This window comes from Belonocnema kinseyi, chromosome 6, assembly GCF_010883055.1.
Source record: "Belonocnema kinseyi isolate 2016_QV_RU_SX_M_011 chromosome 6, B_treatae_v1, whole genome shotgun sequence".
Taxonomy (NCBI): Eukaryota; Metazoa; Arthropoda; class Insecta; order Hymenoptera; family Cynipidae; genus Belonocnema; species Belonocnema kinseyi.
Window position 1 is genome coordinate 45,894,623 of NC_046662.1, and position 26,276 is coordinate 45,920,898.

At 25.6% G+C, this 26,276-nt stretch overlaps 1 protein-coding gene across 1 annotated transcript in view; it reads left to right on the forward strand.

Annotated features, from left to right (window-relative positions):
* The first annotated feature begins 5,701 nt into the window (after positions 1-5,701).
* Positions 5,702-26,276, forward strand: part of LOC117175028 (homeobox protein orthopedia-like) — a 154,902-nt gene continuing 134,327 nt past the window's right edge. Inside the window, exons 1-2 of the mRNA XM_033364538.1 lie at positions 5,702-5,747; positions 24,648-24,788. Coding sequence (XP_033220429.1) covers positions 5,702-5,747; positions 24,648-24,788 — 187 coding nt within the window. The remainder of the gene's footprint in view (positions 5,748-24,647; positions 24,789-26,276) is intronic.

Below are 26,276 nucleotides of genomic sequence, written 5' to 3' on the forward strand. Positions count from 1 at the left end.
CCCCTCCCAGATTCTTACTGACGTAACTGTTATTTTTTATAAATGTTTTGATAGTTATTGCTAACAGAATAAGGAATGGTGTCCACAAAATTCATTTCCAAAGTTAAAAATTTTTTAATTTAAAATGGTCAAATTGATTATATTATTTTATACGAAAAATGTCTTTTCTACTCTGCCATAGTTTATATTTCAATAAAAAAGATGTAATCTATACAAAAAAAAACCATTTTAAAAGAAACGAAAAATCTGCATGATACGCGGGTACATTTTCATCGCGCGTGGATCGCTTCGCTCGCGAGTTTGAGCGCGCCTGGGGCGCGCGACTGTTGGTTCTCGCGCTTCGCGCTTGATTCTGTATTTACCTCACGCTACGGGCTCGCTCTTTATATTTTCGCACATTTTTGTGCAAACCTTTTAAAATTAAGACTCAAAACATCCACCACTGTAACTTTGTGATTGTGAATTCTCTTTTGTTAAGACGATTGATAAAAAATCTACTCGTCCTATCTGAAAATGATTAATAATAATTTATAGATATTTTTAGGCGAACAAATTTTGTCTGTTAATTTTAGTTCGTACCTTGTGTCGCTTTTTTTTTAAATTAAATTTTTTATATTGAATGTTATTTCTTACGACTAAATCAAAAACTACGTGTCGTATCAAAACTTATTCATGAAAAATTTTAATGAGTTTTCCGTATTTTTTGTAAGCGTAATTTTTATCTATTTATTTTTTGCACAGCTTGCATCGTTTTGTCAAAAATTAAATTGCTTATTTTTATTGTTTTTTACAAATAAAATAAAAACTGTGCATTCTATAAAAAATAATTATTAAAATTTTGTAGCTCTTTTTTGCATGAATAAGTTTTGTCTCATTGTTATTTGTAGCTTGTGTCGTTAGTCCTAAAATTTTTTATTTTTTTATGTTGAATGTTAGTTTTTACGACTAAAAACAAAAACTACGCGTCCTATCGAAAAGTGATTTATACGAAATTTGTAGATCTTTCTAGGGCGCGTAATTTTAGCTTATTCATTTTTTTCGTATCTTGAATAGTTTGCCAAAAAATGGAATTTTTCATAATTTTTGGTACGATCAAATTTTTTAATTTTGAACTAAATTAAAAAAGTTGTTATATTTTAAACAGTTGGAAATTAAAGCAAATTACATTATTAACACCTACAAATTCAATTTTTTACTTTCTTCGATTTTGTTCAATTTTCTATTTTCAAGAAAATAATTTTTTGCTGTTTAGTATTCAATTATCAATTTCCTTTCTATTTTCAATAGTTCAAAATTGAAAAAATTCTAACGTTGAAAATTTAATTCTCAAAAATTACAAACTGAACTTTCAACAGCTTTAAATTCAATTTCCATTTGTAATTTACTTGTAAGCAGGCTAAGACAGTTCTAATCTTGATTAATCCAGCTTTTATCTTGGTTAAAAATACAAATATTTTGTGGAAAATTCAAAAATTTTCTTAAACATTTATTTTTATTGAAAATTTAACTGTTTTGTTGAAATTTTATTTTTGGATTAAATATTTAACTATTTTCGTAAAAAATTCTTTCCTTGGGTTGAAAATTCATTTTTTTGTTAGAAGATTCTTGGCTCTAGTTGAAAATGATTTCGTTGAAGATGAAAATATTCTTGACAATTGTTTTTTTGCCGTTCAAAACTAATTTTTTCAACGGAAAATTTAACTATTTAATTTTTGCTGAAAGTTTTATCTTTCTTAGTTGAAAATTCATGTATTTTGTCGAAATTTAATGATTTTTTTAGAAAATGAGGAATCTTGTTTTTTTTCTTTGATGACTTAAGGAGTTTGTTAAAAAATATCTTTGGAAAAATACGTCACCTTGGCCGAAAATTATTCTTCTCACTTGAAAATTCATCTTTTTGATGAAAATTGAATTTTTCGTCTGGAATTGAACTATTTTGTTAAAACTTGCTTTTGTAATGTATAAAATTAGTTTTTTAAACTGAAAATTTAACAATTCTATTTTTAATTGTAAATTTCTCGTTTTTAGGTAAAAATGTGAGTATATTTTGTTAAAAATTTGTCTTTTTTTGGTACAAAATTAATATTTTCGGTAGAAAAATCAACTGCTTAGTTGAAATTTTAACTGCTTTGTTAACATTTTATTTTTTACTTGAAGATGTACAAATTTAGTTAGAAATTCATCTCTTTGGTCGAAAATTTTAATATTTGGTTAAAAAATCCTTACTTTTGTGCAAAATTTATTGTTTTAACTGAAAATTTAACAAATTCAGTTAAACGTTTATCATTTAAACTAAAAATTTAACTTTTTTGTAAAAAATTTAACTATTTTGTTGAAAAGTCGTTTTTTTGGCAACAAAATCAATTACAATAGCAGAAAATTCAACTGCGCAATTGAAATTTTTGTTGTAACCAAAAAGACGAATTTTGAATAAAAGAGTTTAATTTCCTGTAAAAAAGTTAATTTTTTACCCAAATAGTCGAATTTTCGACCCCTCTCAAAAAAATTAATAATTGAAACAAAGAAGTTAAATTCGCAACTAAATAGATACAGTTTTTACTAGAATTATGAATTATTGAACGAACAGAAGAATTTTTTAAAAAGTATTCCAACAAGATTAATTTTCTTACCCAAAAAAAATTTTAACAGAACACATTTTTTGTTCACATGTGATAAATTTTTAACTAAAATAATGAATCAAAAGAGATAAATTGGCAAACCTAAAACAACACTTTTTAACAAAAGAGTTGAATTTACAACAAGAATATTTATCCTTTTTTTCCAAACAAGAGATTGAAGTTTCTACCAAAATAGTTGAAGTTTTAACAAAATACATGAATTTTCAATCAGAATAGATGAATTTTTAAAGAAAATATAATAATTTTCTCAGCCGAAAAAAATTTTAATTTTAAATCAAATACAGTGAAATTCAACCAACAAATTATTAAGCGAATCAAATTAATGTTTCATCAAAACAGTTGAATTTTCAACAACAACAAAAATAAGATTTTTTATCAACAGAGATTAATTTGAAAATGAAAAAAAACGAATTTTAAACTAAAAATAAAAACAAAAATTTCACTGAATTGTTGAATTTTCAAAAAAGAAATTACTTTTCAACCAAACAGTTTAACCTTCTACGAAAATAATTGAATTTTCAAACAAAATATATGAATTCTTAACCAAAATTATCATATAAAATATAATTTCTAATAAAATAGATGATTTTTAATGATGAAAACCAGATGTTCACACCAATAGATATAAATTTTAAAACAAAAAAGCCGAATTTTGAATCAAGAAAAAATATATATTAGATTCTTGAGCTCGAAATGTAGTGAAATCTTGGAGGACTATTTCGAGAAAATGTTTTCCACAATAATAATAATTGTTCAAACAATCACGTTTTCGAACATTAATTAAATATATCTTCACTCTAATTTAAAGTTTCATAAAAAGTAAAAAAGTTTTAAAAAAACAGCAATTTTCGAGCAATATTCTGAACAAAAATTTTTAAAACAATAATAATAAATGGCTTAAGCCATTATGTCTTAATATTAATTAAGTATATCCTCCCTCTAATTGAAATTTGTAAAAAAGTAAAAAATTTTTAAAAACTGCAATTTTCGAGCATTATTCTAAGAGAATATTATTAACAATAATACTACATTTTTTAAACAATTACTTTCTACAACATTAGTTAGTTATATTTTCAATCTAATGGAAAATATGACAAAAAGTACATTTTGGTTAAAAAAAGTGCATATTTTCTAGCATTATTCTAAGAGAACATTATTGAAAATAGTAATAAATTGTTTAAGCGATTAAGTTTCTAACATTAATTAAACATATCATCATTATAATTGACAATTGGACAAAAAGTGAAATAGTCTTAAATAACTGTAATATTCTATCATTATTCGAAAAGAATATTATTGAAAATGATAATAAATTGTTCAAACAATTATGTTTGTCAATATTATTCAGGTATATCTTGACTCTTATTGAAAATTGCACAAAGAGTGAAAAAAATTCCGAAAAGCCTGCAATTTTCTTGCATTATTTTAAATTAATATTATTAAAAACAAGATAAAATTGTTGAAAAATTTTATTTCTCAACATTAATGATGCATGCCCTCTTCCTAATAGAAAATTGAAGAAAAAGATGAGATTTTTTAAAAAAACTGAAATTTTCTAGCATTATCCTAAAAGAATATTATTAACAATTAAAATAAATTCTTTTGACAACTATATTTTGCAAAATTAATTGAGTACATTCTTACTCTATTTAAAAATTGTACAAAAAGTGACAAAGTTGTGGAAGAACTGCCATTCTTTAGCATTATTATAGGAGAATATTATTAATAATTATTATAGATTATTTAAACAATTAGACTTTGGTCGAATAATTGAGTCTTAAAATGTATCTAATTGAAAATTTGTCACAAAGTGGAAATTTTCGGAAAAAACTGGGATTTTCTAGCATTATTCTAAGATAATATTATTAACAAAAATAATTAATTACTTCTTCAAACAATTATGTTTATCCAAATTAATAAAGTATATCCTGAACCTTATTGAAAATTGCACAAAAGTGAAAAAATTTGACAAAACTGCGATTCTCTTCCATTATTTTCAAAAAGTATTATTAAAAATAATATAAAATTGTTAAAAAAATAATATTTCTTAACTTTAATGAGGTACATACTCACTTTAATAGAAAACTGGACAAAAAGTTTTAATTAGTTCAAAAAACTGAAATTTGCTAGCATGATTCTAAGAGAATATTATTAACAATAATAATTAATTATTTAAACATGTATATTTTCCAACAATTATGGAGTGTCTCTTTACTCTAATAATAATAAATTGTTTAAACCATTATTTTTCAACATTAATTAAGTTTATTCTGAATATAATTGAAAATTGGACGAAAAGTAGAAATTAAAAAAAAAACAGCGAGTTTCTAATTGTGGAAAAAATATTGAGTTTCAATTCGACTTACCTAATATTGAACATTCTTAAATAAATTTACAAAAACGTATCTTTTTCCTTATGGGAAATAAGTGTTAAACTTCATGGGGCTTGCATCACCTGCAAATATCATTTTTTTCAAAACAAAATATGAAATCTTTTTTTTTGTAGATTCGAACAAATTTTTCAGTATTTTCCTTAAAGTTTTCGTCGTTTATCTTTCTTTTTTTAATGACAGCTTCATTTTTTATCAATCTTAAAAATCTATTTGGGTTTTCCCCATGAATTTAGCACTGCATCCAAAAATTAAGCAGGGAATGTTGAGGTTCTGCTACGGTCCTGCAAAGAGCCAAACCCCAAGTATAGGAGCAATTTAATATCACGCCCACGAGTGGGGGGAATAGGACTGGGTGGTGGTGTTAGAGGTGGATGCGAGCGAGTAAAATTGAGAGTGGGGGTGTAAAATTTAGTGGAGGGGATCTCGGATATGGCAGCCAAGCAGTTCGCTGTTTGCCTTCGCGAGGCGCGGGCCGGTGTTACCGCGACTCGGACGAATTGTAATTTTTGAATCGCTTTCGAAATCGTTTTTTTTGGCGCCAGTGAGAGTTTTTCCATTTTCTGGGTGTTACAAGGAAGCAAAATTTTACGAAAATTTGAGAGGGATTTTAAGTTTAGGAGCTGCGATAGACAGCCAGACGGGGCACAGGAGCTAAGCTCCTGGGGAGGCATGCTCAATAATATCTCCGCCGGCGGTTCCATTCATGGCATTTCTGGTAAGTTCAGATTCAAAATGCACCGGATTTGCTTCTCATCTGAGCTTTTGACAAATGCTCACTCATTAAATCGGCAATGAAAAAAGAAAAATGGATGGTGATTTAAATTGGTCCTTCGAGTAAAGACACCCCTTTCAGACTGTGTCTTGTGGATTGTTTGTTAAGTGTTTTGCAGCAGATTTGTGAATTGTGTCTTAAATTAAGCGGGATTTTCTATATCAGTGTCTATGAGTACGGAAAATATTCTACTCGCACAAATTTCGTTTTAAATAGCCACGACCTTTTTTTCCCTATTGTATTTTCCAAGCAGCTCCTGAGAATATTATTGGGTCTAAAAATTAATTGGATGCCTTTACTTTGATGTCTTGTTACTCGTGGTCAAATTTTAAGCTCTAAAATACAATAAAATAAGCGGTGGCCTTGCGGACTCAACCTGAAAAATCATTAGTGAATACAACATTAGCATTAGAAGTTAAAAGTGGTTCCAAAGCTTTTTCATCAATTTTTATTTTTCAATTAGAATTCAGAGAAAATGCAGTCACTATTTTGAAATGTTAGTTCTGATAGCCCAGACCTTTTTTTATAATGTATTTTCTAATCAGTTCGTGAAAATATTATTGTATCTAAAAATTAATTCGGTGCCTGCACGTTATAATAAGTGGCGGTCTAGCGGACTCAACCTGAAAAATCGTTAGTGAATACAATTTTGTCTAAAACAATGAACATTTGAGACATGTTATTTTTGTGTATGGTGTGTATGGTGACACATAAAATGAGTGAAAGTGGTTCCAATAATTTTAAATCAATCCTAATTTTTCAATTGGAATTCAGAAAGAATGCAGTTTGTCAAAAGCTATTTTTCGGAAGTTATTGTATTCACTATTCCTTTTTAAGATTTTGGTTAGAATAGCTATGACCTTTTTTTTACTAATATTTTCTCCAATCAGTTTCTAAGAATATTATTGAGTCTACAAATTAATTCGGTGCCTTTAATTCGATGTCTTGTTACTCTTGGTCAATGTTGAAGCTTTAAACCACAATATAATAAGCGGCGGTCTTGCGGACTTAATCTAAAAATAATTAGTGAGTACAATTTTGTCCAACAAGGAATATTTAGGACACGTTCTTTTTTAATTTCAATCGAAAAAAATTAAGCCTAAGTGACTAAAATGATTTGGTCAGAATTACAAGGTATACGATGCTAACTAAAACGAGTCAAAAGTGGTTCCAATGATTTTTAATTAAGGCAGATTTTTCTATAGGAATGCAAAAAGAATGCAGTGTTCCAAATGCTCATTGTCGGACGTAAATTCACTAATGCGTTTTTAGATTAAGTCCGCAAGACCGCCACTTATTAGATTATGTTTTGAATTTTGAGGTTCGCCCTTAATAAACGAAACAAAAATTTAAGATGGAATCAATTACAAGACATCAAATTAGAGACATTGAATTAATTTGTAGACTTAATAGAAAAAGTTTAAGGTTTGGGGTAAAGTGGGACACTGGCTTTTTATTCAAAGAAAGTAATAAAAAAACCATGAAATGCAAAAATTTCGTGTTTCCCACTTTATGCTACAGGATCTCCAACCGTTTTTTCTATCAGAGAATGCAATGTGATAAGCGCAATTCAAGATTTCGTGTGTCCCACTTTACCCGATTTAGGATAGTCCAATTTTAATTCACGTTAAAAATTACTTTTCATGATATAAGGCCAAATTAGATAAATTGCAAAAATGGAAAACGAATAGAATAAGAAGATAAAATTCTTAATTGTACAGATATTTAGTTTAAAAAGATCAAATTTAATAATCGCTGATATTAATAACAAAACTTATAAAAAACTTGACCGTCGCTAGATTGAAATTTTCGAAAAAATAATTTCAAATTTGTCTTCTTCGCATTTAAAAATTAGTTTATATTTATATTGAAACTGAAAGTCTTTTTTTTAATAGATGACAATTTCATTAAAGTCTAATAATAGTTCATGTAAATTACAAAATTAAACAAACAAAAATTAGTTCGGATTTCAATCAGAGAATACAATTTCATATACATATATGGTTAAAATCCAATAATATTGATGGAAATTATGGATAGCTTAAGTGATTCGTCGCCGTCGCTTTCTGATTAAAATGCCATAATTGTATACCGATTGCTGCTGAATATTTAGTTCTTGGACGATCATTATAATGGGGATTAATTTAATTTCAGAAAATCCTTAAGGATTTCCTATAATTAAATTAATAAATCGTATTATATGTATAATTATAGAGTAAAATTTTCAATCCAAATTTGCATAGCTTGCGGGAGATGGATGAAGAATTTGGGGATTGAAAAAAATTTAATTCTTTTTCCAAATTTTTTTTTAATAAACAATGTAACGTTTGGGTAGCGGACTCATACTCATTTTTTATAATCCCAACATTTTTTAGGTAATTCTTGTCACGAAAAATAAAAACAGTTACATGTTTTAATTCACTTTTTCAATAATTTTTGTTTTATTTTAATATTTAGTTGACTTAAGCATTTTTAAGGACAAGTATAAATTTTTAGTTATGTTTGGCATTCTCTTCAACATGAAAATTTATTTTTAAGTGTAAAATTATTAGAAAGATCGTGCATGAAAAAAATTAACTGGATTTCACTGTAATTAAATAGAAATTCAGAATTCGAGAAATTGTCAGGTAACATTAGGATGGTCCCAAAAAAATTTCTATCCATTTTTAGTGATCGATCTCCCCCCATTTGTCCGTTTTCCGAAAAAAAGAAATTCTCAATTTTTTCCAATTTGAAATTGAAATCAGATTTTAAATGAGTGAAACCAATTTTTTTTTATTGGAAAAAGAAGTTGATATTAGGTTTTGGTAAATTAAACTTTAGCTAGTTCTTTAGGAATATTCAAGGAATAATTTTCACTCCATAATTTTTTATTTAATTTAAAAAAATGTTGTTTAACATTAAATACTCATTTTATAAAAACTAATTTTCAATTCTTCAAAAAATTATTAGTTTTTTAAACAATTTTATTCTATATAAATCGCAACAAAAAAAATTAGGATAAATGATACCCTTTATGTATGGAATTAATAATATTTATTTTTAACATATTTGGATATAGTTTACACAATTTTTATTTGCTTAATCAATTATTCCCTGTTAATCATACAAATTTACTACTTATTGTAATTTATGACGCAGTTAATGAATGCTAAGCGTGCTATTTTTTCTGAAAGCAATTTTTAATTATTTAAACAATTTTCATTTTTTCAGACAATTTTTATTTTTTAGAAAATTTTTTACCCCTTGTAAATCCTTAAAAGCTACTATTTTCGCGTTACTAATTTAAGACATAATAACTTATTACTATTTACAGGAAGAAAATTTGTTGAAATAATTTTAAGGGTTGTCCTAACATCCCTTAAACATGAAAACAAGAAAATTGACATTGTGTAAGAAAAAATCATAAGTGTTTTTTTATGGTGCTAATGAGATTCGAAATGAGTTCACAATGTGGTTTTTCTTTTTTAGAAATGTTGATTTTCTTACCTGAATTTTTAAGGAATGTTAAAAAACCACCCTTAAAATAAATGAAAACACCTTTTCTAGTAATGACGCTCTCTGTACTTATTTACAAATATTTTTCTTCATATTAAGTTAATAAAAAAACCTTAATAAAAATAAAAATAATAAATATATAATAATAATATAATAATAATAAAATAATAATAAATAATTAATAAATCAAAAAATAAAAAAAACATTAGCAGAGGATTTTTTTTCTTTTAATAAAATTATTTTTCAAAATGTTTTATCACTTAAACAGAATATTTCCACAATGAGAATGGATCCTGGTATGCCGAACAATAATTTTTGTTCGAGAATAAGTATAATTATTCGCTTATAATCAAAACAGGGCGGATGGCTCAAAATAAATTGTTGAATAACAAATATTTTTCTGACTTGAAAATGATGTAAATATTTTCATCTTAAATTTTTCTGTATCATTCGATGTTTCTGAGAAAAGTACGGAAATTTAATTAAATATGCATAAATTATCCTTATAAAAGAAAAAATAGTTTAGTTTTTAAACAGAATAGTTCAATTGTCAACAAATAAGAGTTTTATTTTCAAGTAAAATTGTTAATCATAATCGAAAAATATTAATTAGGTTAGAGAAATATACAAAAAAAATATACAAACACAAAAAAGATTCAATTTTTATAAAAAAAGTATTCAAAAAAATGTAGTAAAAGTTTTAGATACAAAAATTTATTTTTAATGAAGAAAAATTTTTTACCAAAGAAATGAATTTTCAATAAGAACGATTAATTTGTCACAAAAAAAGAATAATTTTTAACAAAACACATGAGCTTACAACCGAATATTTTATTTTTAAATGGATTTTTTAACATAATACTTGAATTTTCGAATAAAAATGTATACAGAAATTTTTAATCGAATATTCGACTGAAGAAGAGAAATTTTTAACCAAGCATGAAATATACTATTTTCAGTTCAAAGATTTATTTTAATGTTTTAAAAAATAGTTAAATTTGGAACAAAAAGAAGCTTTATCAGTCAAAATGGTAAACCATCAAACGAAAAAAAACTTTTAAGAAAGTAGTTCCACTTTCGAAAACCAAAAAAGGTTCTTCAGTAGTTAAAAAAATTAATGTTGAACCAAAATAGATGAATTTTCAACTGCAACTATGGAATTTTTTGAATGAAATAGGTTAAATTTTCAAGTAAAAAAATTACTTAAAAAAACTAGGTCTAAAAAAATAGTTATGTTTTCAAACAAAGTGATGAATTTTTAAATAAAATTGTAAATATTTAACTAAAGCAGTTAAATTTTAAAACAAAAAAATGAACTTTGAACATAAATTATGAATTTTTAACTAGAATAATTCAAGTTTTGATCCAAATAATTAATTTTTTACCAAGAAGATTAATTTTTACCAAAAAAGACGAATTTTAGACTGAAAATGATAACATTTAAACCAAAAATTGGAGAGCTCAATTTTTAGTCAAAAAATGAATATTCAACCAAAGAGATAAGTTTTAAACTAAAATTATTGTATTTTCAATTAAAATAGCTTAATTTTATTTTAGAAAGATGGATTTTTTACCATATAGATTTATTTTCCAGTAAGTACATCAATAGTTAAGCAAATAGTTTAATTTTTATTTGCAAAATATCAATTTTCAACCACATAGTCGAATCTTCACAAAAAAAGATAAATTGATTTTCAACAAAGTAGTTAAATTTTTAACCAGAGATGAATTTTAAATTAAAATGATGAATATTTAATCAAAAAATAATAATAATTTTTAACAAAGAAACTTAACTTTTAACCTAGTCGTAGAATTTTTAACTTATAACTGCGAGTTATAATTCTTTAAAAAAAGTCGTGTTCTATGTAAAAAATGTCAAGGTCCATGTGAATTATATTTCTTTACCGAAATAATTTTCCGGCGACAGATAATTCTTATACCCTCCTGATAAAAATTATCTGCCGTCGGATAATATTATTTTTTAATTTGTGGGGCGTTTTCATCCAACTTCAGACAAATAATATTTTAGGGATTTACTGTCCTGCTACTGTAGATAAAACAAACATTAATTTTCTAAATTGACCAAAATTGTTTAAAAAAAAAAGAAAAATGAAAAGACGAATTTTCAACATAATAGTTCAGTCTTAAACCTAATAGTAGAATTCCGAACCCAAAGACTTGGAATTTCTTATTGAATTCCATTTAGTCAGTTTGCAAATATGGAAAAAAAATTTATTCAGATTTATATTTTTCATTTGTGAAATCATATTCTTAATTACAACCCTCCCCCGCTGGAAAAAATGCTGCTAAAAATTGAAAACTATAATTATCCGAAGGCAGATGAATTTTATCAGGAGTCGGATAATTGTAGTTTTCAATTGTTTGGAGCGCATTTATCCAACTTCAGATAAATAATATCTCGGGGATTTACTGTGCAATAATACAGAATTTTCTGTCAAATCAATAAACAAATGTTGGTAAATAAACCGAGTTTTTTCTAACAAAAAAATTAGCGCGCTCAATGTTAATAATTCAATAATTAATATTTAATTCATTAGGAAATAAAATAAATCTCTGATAAAGTACATCGACCTACTAGTAAAATTTTTAACAAACAAGAGGATATCCTAGTTCAAAAATTTAAAAGTCTAATTTTAAACCAAAAATGATATAATTAAATGTTAAGGTCATCAATTAATTTTTAAACAACAAAAAACGAATTTTCATCATGATAGTTTAGTCTTAAAATCCAATAGTAGAATTCCAAAGACGCAAACATTGAAAAAAGTTCGAAAAATTTATTTATATTTTTCATGTTTAAAATCACATTATTTACCCCCCCCCCCCCTGGTATAAACGCTGCTAAAAATTGAAAACTACATTTATCCGAAGGCAGATAATTCTTAGCACCAATCGGATAAAAATTATCCGTCGTCGGATAATTGTAGTTTTTAATTACTTAGAGCGTATTCTTTCAACTTTAGATAAGTAATATTTCAGGGATTGACTGCAAAATCATATAGGGTTTTTTGTAAAACCAATAAAAAAGGTTTATCAGGAAACCGAGTTTTTTTATTTAAAAAAGTAATAAGTGCGAACGTGGCAAGCACCATGTTCTAGGTTCAAATAAAAAAATTTCCTTTTACATAATTCTGCATAAAATAGACGCAAAACAAGCATATTGAAAATTTAACAAAAAAGATGATATCCTAGTTGTAAAATTTATAGGCTTAATTTTAAATCAAAAACGGTATCATTAAATTTTAAGTCGCTAAATTAATTTTTAGACAACAAAAGACGAATTTTAAGCATTATAGATTAATTTTAAACTCAATAGTAGAATTTAAAACCCAAAGACTTACATTTTCTTTTTGAATTTCATTCAGTCAGTTTCCAAAAATTAAAAGAAGTTCGAAAAACTGAACAAAATCTTATTCAGATTTATATTCCCTCTGGATAAAAACGCTGCAAAAAATTGAAAACTACAATTATCCGAAAATAGATGATTTTTATCACGAGCCGGATAATTGTAGTTTTCAATTGCTTGGAGCGTTTTTGACGAGTTTTTTCCGAAAAAAAAAACAGTAATTGGTGCGCACGTAGCGCGCACAATGTTCTAGTTTTCAAAATTTTAAACTTCTTTGTACATAGTTCTGTATAAAATAAATGAAAAGCAAGCATCCTGAAAAATCGACACGTGCCAGCAACACGTGGTGCGTTTGCACTTGGCCTCCCTACTTGGAGGAAACCACCTCTCGGCCTTGATGGCCTTAATTATCTTAACTCTGATTGTATTAGGCGAGAAGTTAAGGAACGAATTAGTGAGTTGGGAGCCGTCCGAGAGTAGTTATATAGCCACAGGGGCTCTGAATTTTATTACTCTAGAACATGCACTGCATTTTGTTTATTTTTCATTTAGATAATTTATTTATTTTGTAGAGGGTGCCTCCTAGGGTGGTCGAAAAAATTGTCTTTTAAATAGATCACATACCACCGCCCCCCATTTTCTGATTTTCCCGTAAAAAAATTTTCCTCCAAGTTTAAGAGGAATCGGTTAATTGTCCTTTGTGGCACATCGTAGTTTGGGATGTGCCGCGAAGGTCTGGGATTTTTTAAAATTAAAATCACTTTTTTTTGCTTGAACTTAGCCGGTGGAAAATTGTCAAAATTTGTTATACAGGCTCCAGCAAATGATTTTCAAAAAAAATTATTTTGAATTGGTATGCCCCCAGACCCAAACAAATGAGGTTGACAATTTTCGGCAAAATTAACTCACATGGGCTCTGTTTTTCCCTCTTTTGAGTTGAATTATTTTTATTTAACATATGAAATGTTTTTAGGAATTTTTTCAATAATTTACCATTTTTTAAACAATTTTGATTGGTTTAAATAACTCATTAAAAGGTACTTTCTTACGTTTAGTGAAATAATTATTGTTAGGATGACTGATATTTGTTTTAAGCATTTACCAATTGTTTCAATAATTGATTATTAGTCATTCGTAACTTTATCTTAAAACTTTGCAAACAAGTATATATTTTTTGTAATTTTGTTAAATTTGTCGCTTATTATTAAATATCTGAGTCATGCTGAAATTATTACCCTATTCTGTAACAAATTAGTATTTGTTTAAATAATTTTTTTGTTTATAAGACAATTTTTTCTGAAATAAATACATTCTTGAAATATGAAACCTTTAATAAATCATTTAAATAATTGTATAAGAATTTTAACAAAAAATATTGTAATATTTGAATTACGTGGATAGTTGTTAATGAAGCGAGAAATTTAAACAGATTGTAAGAAACAAAATTTTTCTATCTCTTTTTGAGACAAATTTACAAGTAGAAAATAATTTATTGTTTAAGAAATTGGTAAATGCTCGAAATAACAATTAGTCCTAGCAATGGCTAATAGTCCGATTAAACTTAAAAAAATATAATTTAATGAGTAAGTATTAGGGGAAAAATTATTTAAGCACATTAAAATTGCTTAAAAAGTTGTACGTGTTTTTAAATATTAAGCAATTCAAATAATGAAAACTCTGGATTCGAATTTTTGTAAATTCGAAACGGGGAATTTTTTAGCAATATTTAAATTCTGACTGGGAACAGGAAATTTTCAAATTTTAATAAATTCTTTGTTGGTACCAGAAATTTTTAAATTTTAACAAATTCTAAGTTAGAAATGGAATTTTTTTTAAATAATAAAAATTCTGAATCGGAATAGCATTTTTTTCGTAAAAATTATAATTGTAAGTCGAAACGAGAGTTGAAAAAAAAGAAGAAAATTGTGAATTAGAACAGGGAATTTTTTAAATTAAGAATTATAATTCTGAGTGAAAGGAAGAATTTTCAAAATAATGAAAATTCTGAATTGGAATAGGGTTTTTTTCTTTAAAAAAATTATAATTCTGTGTCAAAACAGGAATTTTTGAAGAAAATTTAAATTCGATATTGAAGCGGGGAATTTTTTGAATTAAGAATCATAATTCTGACTTGGAACAGAAAATTTTCAAATTTCCATAAATTTTGATTTGGAACAAGAAATTGTTTAATTTCCAGGAATTCTGAGTTAAAAGGGAAATTTGTTAAAAACAATAAAGATTCTGAATTGTAATAGGGTTTTTTTTGGCTCAAAAAAATCTAATTCTGAGCCTAACCGGAGAATATTCACAAAAAAGTAAAATTATGGATTGGAACAGGGAATTTTTGGAATTAAGAGTTATAATGCTGACTTAAAACAGAAACTTTTCAAATATAAATAAATTCTTATTCGTAAGGGAAATTTTCAATTTTTTAAGAAATTCTGAGTTAGAACTTGCTTTTTTTTTAAATCATGAAAATTATGTACTGGAATATAAAAGTTTTTAAAGGAATTACAATTCTTAGTTAAAATAGTGTATGGTTAATTTTTTTTTATTTTGGATTAGTTTAAAATTCAACTATTTATTGGAAAAAAATTCATTATGTTTTGTTATTATTTATTTAATTATTCAATGGTGATAATATGTTTAAGAAAATCCTGGAATCATTTCTCAAAGCTTTTCTAATAAAAAGTATTAATTAAATTTCTTAAAAAACTTTTACAATTGAGAAATTATTTGTCATTTTATAATCTTACTTTTACATATAAAAAACTTCATTATTTAAATAAATTCACGATAAACTCGTATCTTCCGTATCATTACAAAATTATACCTGCAAAAACCGAGAGATATAATTGAACTAATATTAATTAATTACTCAAAAAAATCATTTCAATAAAGAATTTAAAAAAAAAACAATAAAATTGCTATCTGATACAGTTACTTAAGAATTGGCACGGGTGTCTGTTCCCGATTTGAAAAAAAGTAGTACGTTACATCCAAGCCCTTTCTATCAACGTGAGAACATTTCTCAACATGTTTTCCTAAGCTAAGAATATTAACATAAACTGCACACATTTTTAGACTATTTAAACAGTATTTAATTTTGATCCAAAACTAACAATTACGAAAGCCGTAAGCTCATTAAAGAATCACTTTTGAACTTTTTTTTCGAGTTCTCTTATATATTCCCCATTCCACCACGGCACTTAGGTATTGTCCCTTTTTCTTTTTCCGACATCTTTCGTGCTCTGGGTACTTTAAATTTGTATAGTATAGTAGCAGAAGCCAGTTGACTGGCGGCGAGGGGCGTACGGTTCACTTAGCAGGGAGGTGTGAGAATCGTCACTGACCTCCGCTTCTAGGCGAACATTCGAACAAATACAGCTAAAAAGAGATCTTTGCATGGGTGTAAAGAAATAGATACTCCCACCAATACGAAAGAAAAAGAGAGAATGAAAGAGAGAGAGAAAAAAGAGAGGGGGAGTGAAGAAGAAGAGCGTGAGAGAGAGAGAGAGAGAACGATAGAGAGAGAAAATACCAAGAACAAATACAACTAAAAAGAGATCTTTGCATGGATATAAAAGAATGGATACTCCCACAAATACGACAGAAAAAAAGAGAATGAGAGCGAGACGTAGAAAGAGAGAGAGAGGGAGAGCGAAAAAGAGAGAAGGTACCAAGAAAAAACACAACTAGAAAGAGATCTTTGCATGGATATAAAGAATGGATACTACCACAAATACGAAAGAAAAAGAGAGAATGAGAAAGAGAGATACAACGTGAGAGAGAGAGAGGAGAGCGTGTGAGAGAAAGAGAGAAACTACCAAGAAAATACAGCTAAAAAGAGATCTTTGCACGGATATGAAGAAATGGAAACTCCCACAAACACCCATATAATTTTTTATTGGCATGATGTAAGTTCGCAGCATTACCTACTATCCGTTCACTTTACGAATGCCCCTCGAAAACAGCTCTACATTTCTGAAAATTAATTCAACACACTGACATAAGAAATGTTATTACACACATTTACAACCAAATGGACACTGGCGGGCCCGAGAGAGATCTTAACATTATGACTTCGTGAAGCTCTTTGCCTGGGGTGATTGCTAGCAAGATTGCTCAGCAAGTTGGGTCAGAATCCTCCATAGGGATTTGGCTAAATAATATAATAATAGTTCAATTTTCAAGCGAGGTAATATTTTTTTAAAAGACGGTTTTGATTTTTGACAGAAAAGTTCATTTTTAGCCAAGGAGATGAATTTTCAACCCAGAAATGTCACAAAAATTACTTTTTATTCCAAGAGTGAATATTTTCAAAAACCTGTCGAATTTTTGATTAAAAATAATGATCTCAACAAAAAAGTTTAATTTTCAAGGCAATAAATCAATTTCAACGAAATGGTTCTTTTTTACCAAGTAGCTGAATTTTAACCAAGAAAGATGACTATCTTACCACAAAAAAATGATTTTTCATTCCAAGAGAAATATTTTCGAAAAACTCTTGAATTTTCGACCTAAAATGATGACCTTGACAAAAAAGATGAATTTCCAAAGCAATAATTACATTTTGAACTAATTGATTAATTTTTGGCCTAAATAGCTGAATTTTCAGCCAAGAAAATCAATTTTATAACAAAAGATGAATTTTCTGTAAAATACATGAATTTTTAATAAAATAATTAAATTTTAAACCGGTGAACTTAATTTTCGAGAAAGAATAAGTTCATTTTCAGCTAACAGAGATGAATTTTCAACCGGGAAAGATTACTTTTCTACCATAAAAGAAGAATTCGCAATCCAAAATGACTTATTTTCCATAAAACAGTTGAATTTTCAAACAAAAAAGATAAGTTTAATATGATAATTGAATTTTAAGTAAAATGGTTAAATTTTACACAGAATTTTAATTTTTCCCCAGTAGCTGAATTTTACACTAAGAAGATCAATTTTCCAATTAAAATTTAATTTTCAATAAAATAGATACATTCAAACCAAAAAATTTAATTTTGTAGATAAATAGTTCCATTTGTAACCAATTAGTTAAATTTTCTACCAAAATAGTTGAATTTTCAACAATAGAAATAATTAAACTGGCAATCTAGAAAGACCTGGGTTCGGATCCCAGCGAAGCTTGAGAGCAACTTTTTCGCAATTTAGAAATAAAAATCAATAATAAAAAATATTGATTTTAGACCAGTACATAAAAAAACCAATTAAAATCAAATTATTTAATATAATTAGGCTTTCAATTAAATTGTAGAATTATTTACAAAATAGTTAAATTTTTAACATAAAAATATGATTTTTTGACTAAAGATAAAAAATTTACAATTAATTTAATTGTCAGGTCAGTTAAATTCAACAAATAAAGACGAATTTTTAACAAAATAGTTAAATTTTCAACCTAGAAAGTTGACTTCAACAAATAAATTGAATTTTCAAGAAAATAGTAAAATTTTCGACAAACTAGGTAAATTTTCAAGAAAATAGTTAACTTTTTACCTGAAAGCTGAATTTTCTACCAAGAAGATTGACTTTTCATGAAAAGATGGATTTACAATAAAAAACATAAATTTTGAACGAAATGCCTAAATTTTCAACCCTAAAATATGACTTTTCGACAAAAAAGGAAATTTTCAACAAAGTAATTAAATTTTCAAATAAATGTTTCAATGTTTAACCAATCAAATTTTTTACCAATGTATTTGAATTTTCAATAATTTAATTAAGATTTTAATATGAAATAGTTTAATTTGTATCATATAGCTGAATTTTTAACTTACAAATGTAAATTTTAAACCAAAAATAGAATTGCTGAATTTTAAGTTGAAACAACTAATTTCCAACGAAGATAAAAAACGAATTATAAGCAAGGTGAATTCAACAAAAATGTCGAATTTTTAACAAAATACATAGTTGAATTTTCCAACAAAAGGACGAATTTTCGCTTGAAGAGATTAATGCTTTACTAAAATAGTTTAATTTTCTACAAATTTCTAAAATTCTATACCCAAAAACAAGAATTTTCAACAATAAAGTTAAAATAAACAGTCAAATAGTTGAATTTTCAACTGATATGATGAATCTTTAACAAAAAAAATATTCTATTTTAAAATAAAAAACCGTTGAATACAACGAAAACGACGAATTTTTAGCAAAATAAATGAACTTTTAAATTAAAATGATTATTTTAAACAAAACAATTCAACTTTTATACCAAAAAGATCTATTTTCAGACAAGAATGGAAGAGTAGATTTTAGTCATAAAAATTAATTCTCAACCAAAAGAGATGGGTTTTTAACTAAACAGTTAAATTTTCAACCAAAAAGATCATTTTTTCACCAAGAAGATTATTTTTTGCTATAAAAGACGAATGTTTAACCAAATCGTTGTATTTTGAAGAAAAAAATTAATTATCCAAAAAACAGTTGAATCTTTAGCCCAAAAATAAAATTTTTCAACACAAGAGGTAATTTTCTACCAAAGAATTGGATTTTTAAATAAAAAAAATCAATTTTCAATTAAAAATATCAATTATCAATACAAATATCGATATTTAACCAAAAATTAAACAATTACATTTTCAGTAAGCATTTCCAGAACCGTCACTGATTTTTGGTTGAAAATGTATCTTTTTTAGTTTATTATTTAACTAGTTGGTTGGAAATTCAAGTACTTGGTTGAAAATTCGTGTATTTTGTTGATAATTTATCGAGGTGTAAAAAAATGTTGAAGAGCAAAAATTGTTACAATGAAAAAGATGAGGACACTTTTTTAGACAATTTTGTTGATAAGTCGCATATTTTTCGTTTTAATTGTCACGAATATTATTAAAAATGTACAATTTTATTTTCCATTTAAACTATAAAACAATAAAAACAGATACAAAAATTCTTTGTTTATTTATAACATATTTGTTTATATACAATTTGATAGGACGCGCAGTTTTTTATAATATAAAAATAAAACCAATGAAAATTTCAGTGTAATTATTTAGTTTGTATGTATTTTTCAACATTCACAACATTAAAAATTCGGCAATGATATAATTTATTTTCTAATGTTTTAAATTTCTGTTTATGATAATTTAAAAATAGATTAAGATAATTTTACCCAAATTCAAAAATAACAAAAATCTTTATTTACGAATTTAAAAATTCGGAATTTTAGTATTTTCCAAAATTTGATAATTTTCGAAATTTCATAACTCTGTTTTTAAAATAGTAAAAAATAGTGGTTTTATTTTCAGTCAGGAATTCTCATTGTTTTTGAAATTGTCTTTTTGTCAACTATTTTTCTGGTATTTTCCTACATTGAAGACTACAAATTTGGCAAAATTATTTCATCCCGAAAATTGAATAAATCGAAAGTTCGATTCTCGGTCAACCAACAAAATTTGTCCATTAATTTCACATTTCCTTTTTGTTAAGAAAGTAATTAATTTTTATTAAAAATGCAAAATTCTTGAAAAATAATATTAAAAAAAAAAACATCATTGAAAAATAAACATCTTTTGTGTAATTTTGTCCATTTATAAAAGTTGAAAAAAATGTACTTCCTTCTAGTTAAAATTAATTCGTTAAAAATTATTTTTATAGGGATGTATTGATTCAAAAATACACCTCTGTTGTGTGATTTTGTGCATTTAAAGAGGTTTAAGGTAAATAAGTTTTTTATACTTAATGAAAAATAATGTATTCAAAATTAAAAGTTATATTATGACATTATATGGTATACTTTAATAAGATTCATCGAATACGTACATTGTGTATACAAAACTACAGTTATATTAAATTTTAATTATTTATAAATTTTACTTTATTATTCATAAAAATAATCTTCAGATCGTTGGAAAGAGTTGTTAATTAAAGTTAAAACATTTTTTAAGCTAAAATCATTTCTCAGAAATATCAAAGATAAAAATGTTAATAATTCCTTAACAATCAACTTTAAATTCAATTCTTTTTTTTAATTAACATTAGCATAACATAAAAATAGTAACTATTTTTCTGCAATTATTCTGCACACATTGTTTTTTTTTAGGATTTTTGTTTTTAAAGCCAATTTTTTAAGGAGCACAATTATCTCTAAGTCTTCTTGTGCAATTTTTTTTGCAAAATTTGAGTTTTTGAAGTTTATGTTTGTTTAAAAAATGCACTTTCAAAAAGTGTTGCTTATAGGCCTCAGACATTAGAGAAAAGACCACCATCATGATACCTGAGTTCTCTCAATGAAGACGAGCTTCGGTATTGAATGAAATTTTATGACTGGACCTCATGCGCGTTTCATTTTTACGAGTCATCGAAATGACTTTATTTCCAACTTTATTGGTCTTAGCGGTATTTACAATCTGCCACAATGAACGAAATCGGTAGTTTTTCTTTGATCTGAAATCTATTTCGAGTTTGAGCAATTGAGTTTTTTTTTTTTTTTTTAAAGGAAAAAATAAAATACGGCGTAGAATTTAAAATGACCCGTGAAATTGGTGTCTGGCCGCAGAGAAAATCGATGGAAAAGCGACGAATTTTGTTGCGGTGAAAAACGACTTTACCGCGCATTATTTCTATAATGGCTGCGTAGTTTTCATGGATCGTTTATTTTTGTTAATGTGCGAAAAGATAATCGCTCATTACGAGCTTTCCAATTTCAGGAGATAAATAATCTGATTTTGGATGAAATAAAATGATACTGAGTTTAATTGTAACATGATTGCAACAATCAAACGTATGTAAATGCAACGAGTACAAATTTTTGTTCATTTTCCTGAAGCAATAACTATGCAGCTTTTTGAATTTTTTATATTTTTTTTCATAATAATTTTAAAATATTGTTATGACCTTTCATTCTAGAATAAAGTTGCTCGTTTTTTGCTTTATTATATGCAGTTAATATTTAATTAACGTTAATAGAACACTTGTCAACTTTAAAGTTGATTGATGAATAAAGATAAATAAAAAAATAAATAATTTGTATCAAACATTATACAATATTCTCTCCGACATATTTTTATATGAACCGGGAAACGGAGAGAAACTGGGAAATTATCGGGAATTTTATTTAAAAATGGGGAATTTACTTCTTATCGTACTCAAATTCAAGTTTTTATTATTAACCTTCTTTTCAATTGAGAAATGTGAAAAAAAACTTGGGACAGGGAATTTTTTACATGGAACGGGAATTTAAAAAAATATATTATTCGGATTTAGAAGAAAGGAATTAAAAAAAATCCCTCCTCCAAGTTAAAATTCGTTAAAATTTGGAAGCTCTCTCTTCTAAATTTTCGATAAAGAATGTGATTCAAGCAGTTTTTATAGTAGGAGTGATATTTTAAAGAAAAAATATGCCAGAATTTTAATATGAATTTTGTATATTGTTCCTTTTAAATTAATTGTTTTTTTAGGTAAAAATGTAACCATTCTTGTTTAAATGTTAAAATCGTTAGTTAAAATTTTTTTATTGAATATCTAACATACTAATTTAAAATTTATCTCTGGCTGAAAATGTAACAATGTACTTTGTTGAAAATCACTTTATTTAACTATTTGGTTGAAAGTTCATATTTTGCATTGAAAAATTAAACTTTTTGTTTGAAAATTTATGTGCTTTGTGAAAAATTCGTATTTTTGTTAGAAAATCAATCCTTATGGTTGAAAATTTATCATTTGGCATAAGATTTAAGTATTTCAGTTAAAGAGTCATCAATTTAGTTCAAACTTCATCAGTTTGGTTGGCAATTAATTTCTTTAACAGAAAATTTAACCTATCCATTTTTTTTTAATTGATATTTTCTAGTTCAAAATTCAACACTTCGGATGAAAAATGGTGGTTTTTTTTTAAATTGAAAATTCAATTATTTCTTTAAAAATACATGTATTATGTTATGTTAATAAATCGGTATTTATTATTTTTAAATAAAACCATTTGTATGCAAATTTATCTACTTTGTGAAAAACTCGTCTTTTTGTGGAAAATTAATCTTTATGATTAAAATTTCATCTTTTTGGCAGATATAAAATTCACCCATTCCAGTTAAAGATTCATCATTTTAGTTGAGAATGCATCAGTCTGTTTGAAAATTAATATCTCCAACTAAAAATTTAACTGTCACATTTTTGGTTAAAAATTCATTTTTTCTTTCTGAAAATTTAACAAATTAGATAAAAATTTACCTTTTTTAATTGAAAATTCTACTATTTCTTTAAAACTTTATGTATTATTAAAAAAAATCGATTTTCTTTGGCAGAAAATTATTTTTTTCTTCTAAAGTTAATCTTTTCTGGTTAAAAATTTAGTGGTTTTATTAAAGGCTTCTTTTTTCTTTTGATTTTTTTGTGTGTATTTTTTTAATTGAAAATGTATCTTTTATTCTAGTTGAATATGTTCTAGTTTTTTTGTTAAAAGTAACTTTTCAACCGGAAATTTCACTCATTCTAATTGAAAATCCATTAGGTATAGTTAAAAATTGATAAGCTTGGTTAAACATTAATTTTTTAAACTTAAAATTCAATTATTTATATTCTAGTTGACAATTGATCTTTTTTAGTAAAAATTAATTTTTTTATTTGTAAAATCAACTATTTCAGTTGAAGATTCATTGTTTTAGTTGGACACTCTAATGTTTGGTTTAAAATTATTATTTTTTTGAGTAAAAATTTTACTATTCCATTTTTGGTTGAAAATTGTTACTTTTTTTCCCCAAAATTCAACTATTTGATTGAAAATTATTCTAAATCAATTAAAAATTCACCTATTTTAATCAAATGCATGTATTTTGTTTAAAAAATGGTTTTTTTTGTTGTTGTTGAAAATTCAAGTGTTTCAGTTGAGTCTATTCAAATACTGGACAAAATTTTTACTGTAAATTTCAGATTTTCTATAGTTATGTAACAATTTTTTCAAAAATTGATCTTTTTCCATTTTTTTTGGATAAAGGTTAATCTAATTGGTTGAAAGTTTAACTACTTTTTTTAAATTCCAATTTTTTTGTAGAAAAAAAATAATCTTCTCGTTTTCAAATTTCCTATTTTTCGGTAAAAAATGCAACTGTTTAGTTCAAAATTCATTTTTCGGTTGAAAACCTGTAAGAAATGTTTTACAGTAAATTCGCATTTTGGCTTGAAAATTAACAAATTTGGGTAATCTTTTTTTTTCTTTCTAGTTACAAAAATCTTTATATTTTATAAATGTCTTTTCAATTGTAAAATTTATCATTTTAGTTAAAAATTCAGCACTTTGGTTGAAAATTCGACTTTTTGGTTAAAAATTCGTTTTTCTTTTTGTAGTTAAAAATTAATTTTTTCGCTAAAAATTAAAACTTTCCATTTTTAGTTGAACATTGACCTTTTATACTTTAAAATTCAAGTGTTTGTCTTTTTTTTATAAAAAATTCGATTATTCTTCAAATTTCATCTTCGTAGGTTGAAAATATAACTATTCGGCTAAAAGTTCAGCTATTGTATTTAAACTGCGTTAAAAATTAATTTTTCTGTTGAAAATTTGGCTACTTTGTTAACAATGAAACTGTTTTCGATTAGCGTTTAAACTTTTGGTTGGAAAATTTGACTATTTGGACAGAAAATTCATCCTCTTGAATTGAAAATTCATATTTTATATCAGAAAAAGTTTTGTTTATATAAAAAAAGTAATTTTTTTGTCAGGACAATCATCCTTGTTGGTTATATAAATAAATAAATTTGTAATTTTTCATCTAATATTCTATTGTTTTATTCCATTCATAAAAAACGAAATATTCAGGGAATTTCGGAAATTAAATTTTTAGGTCACCTCGATAATTCACCAGAATATTTAAGTTAATAATACAGAAAAAGTATTGTCTTTTTAGAAACAATCATATATTTTTTTAATTAATTTATAAATTACTTTCCTGGTTAAAAATACGGGATAAAAGTAATGTTATTCAATCTTTTTCTACATTAATGGAATAATAATTTTTTTCTCCCTAAATTATTAGGTGCAAAGGACCTCCATGCTCAGGACCTGAAAAGACACGAGAAATTAGACGGTGTCCTGGGAGTGAACTTAGGCACTGGTTTGTCTGCCGGCGGAGGACTGACGCTTCATCAAGAATTAATCATGACGATGCCTGGTACAGGTAGGCATCTTTATAAAAAAACTGAATTTAAATTTTCGATTTAGATTTGCAATTCATTTTTGCAATTCATTTTTGCAATTTTTATTTGCATTTATATTTTCAATTTATATTTCCAATTTATATTTGCTATTTATATTTGCTGTTTATATTGGCAATTTATATTTTCTGTCTATTCCTCATCCGAAATGTATCAAAAATTTGTAACTTTAGTCGAAAATGATGCATTAAAAATTTGTAAAACAATTATGACGATGCCTGGTACTGATAGGCATCTTAATAAAAAAACTTAATTCAGATTTTTAATTTATATTTTCAAGTTATATTTGCAAGTTATATTTGCACTTCATATTTGCAATTTATATCAGGATTTATATTTGAAATTTATATTTTTAATTTATATTTTCAATTTATATTTGCAATTTATATTTACATTTATATTTGCAATTTATATTTTAAATTTATATTTGCAATTTATATTTGCCTTTATATTTGCAATTAATATTTGCTATTTGTATTAGCAATTTATATTGGCAATTTCTATTTTCTGCCTATTCCTCATCCGAAATATATCAATAGTCATAAATTTGTAACTTTAGTCGAAAATGATTAATTAAAATTTATTAATAAAATTATGACGATGCTTGGTACAGGTAGGCATCTTAATAGAAAAAAATTGAATTTAGATTTGCAATTTATATTTGCAATTTATATTTGCAAATCATATTTGCACTTATATTTGCAATTTATATTTGTAGTTTATATTTTTAATTTAAATTGGCAATTTATATTTATCAATTTATATTTCCTGCCTATTCATCAATCAAAATATGTCAATAGTCCCAAATTTGGAACTTTAGTTCGAAAAAAATTGATTAAAATTGTGTAATACAATTATGATGATGCTTTGAACACATAGGCGTCTTTAAAAAAACTGAATTTAGATTTTCAATTTAGATTTGCATTTATATTTGTAATTTATATTTTCAATTTATATTTGCAATTTATATTTGCTATTTATATTCGCTATTCATATTGGCAATTTATATTTTCTGCCTATTCTTCATCCGAAATGTATCAATAGTCATAAATTTGTAACTTTAGTCCAAAATGATTGATTAAAAATTTGTAATACAATCATGATGATGCCGGGTACAGGTAGGCATCTTAATAGAAAAAAAAAACTAAATTTAGATTTGCAATTTATATTTGCAAATCATATTTGCATTTATATTTGCAATTTATATTTGTAATTTATATTTGCAATTTATATTTGCAATTTAAATTGGCGATTTGTATTGTCAATTTATATTTAATGCCTATTCCTCATCTGAAATATATCAATAGTCACAAATTTGGAACTTCAGTGGAAAAAAATTTATTAAAAATTTTGTAGTACAATTATGTCGATGCCTGGTACAGATAGGCATCTTAATAAAAAAAAACTGAATTCAGATTTTAAATTTATGTTTTCAAGTTATATTTGCACTT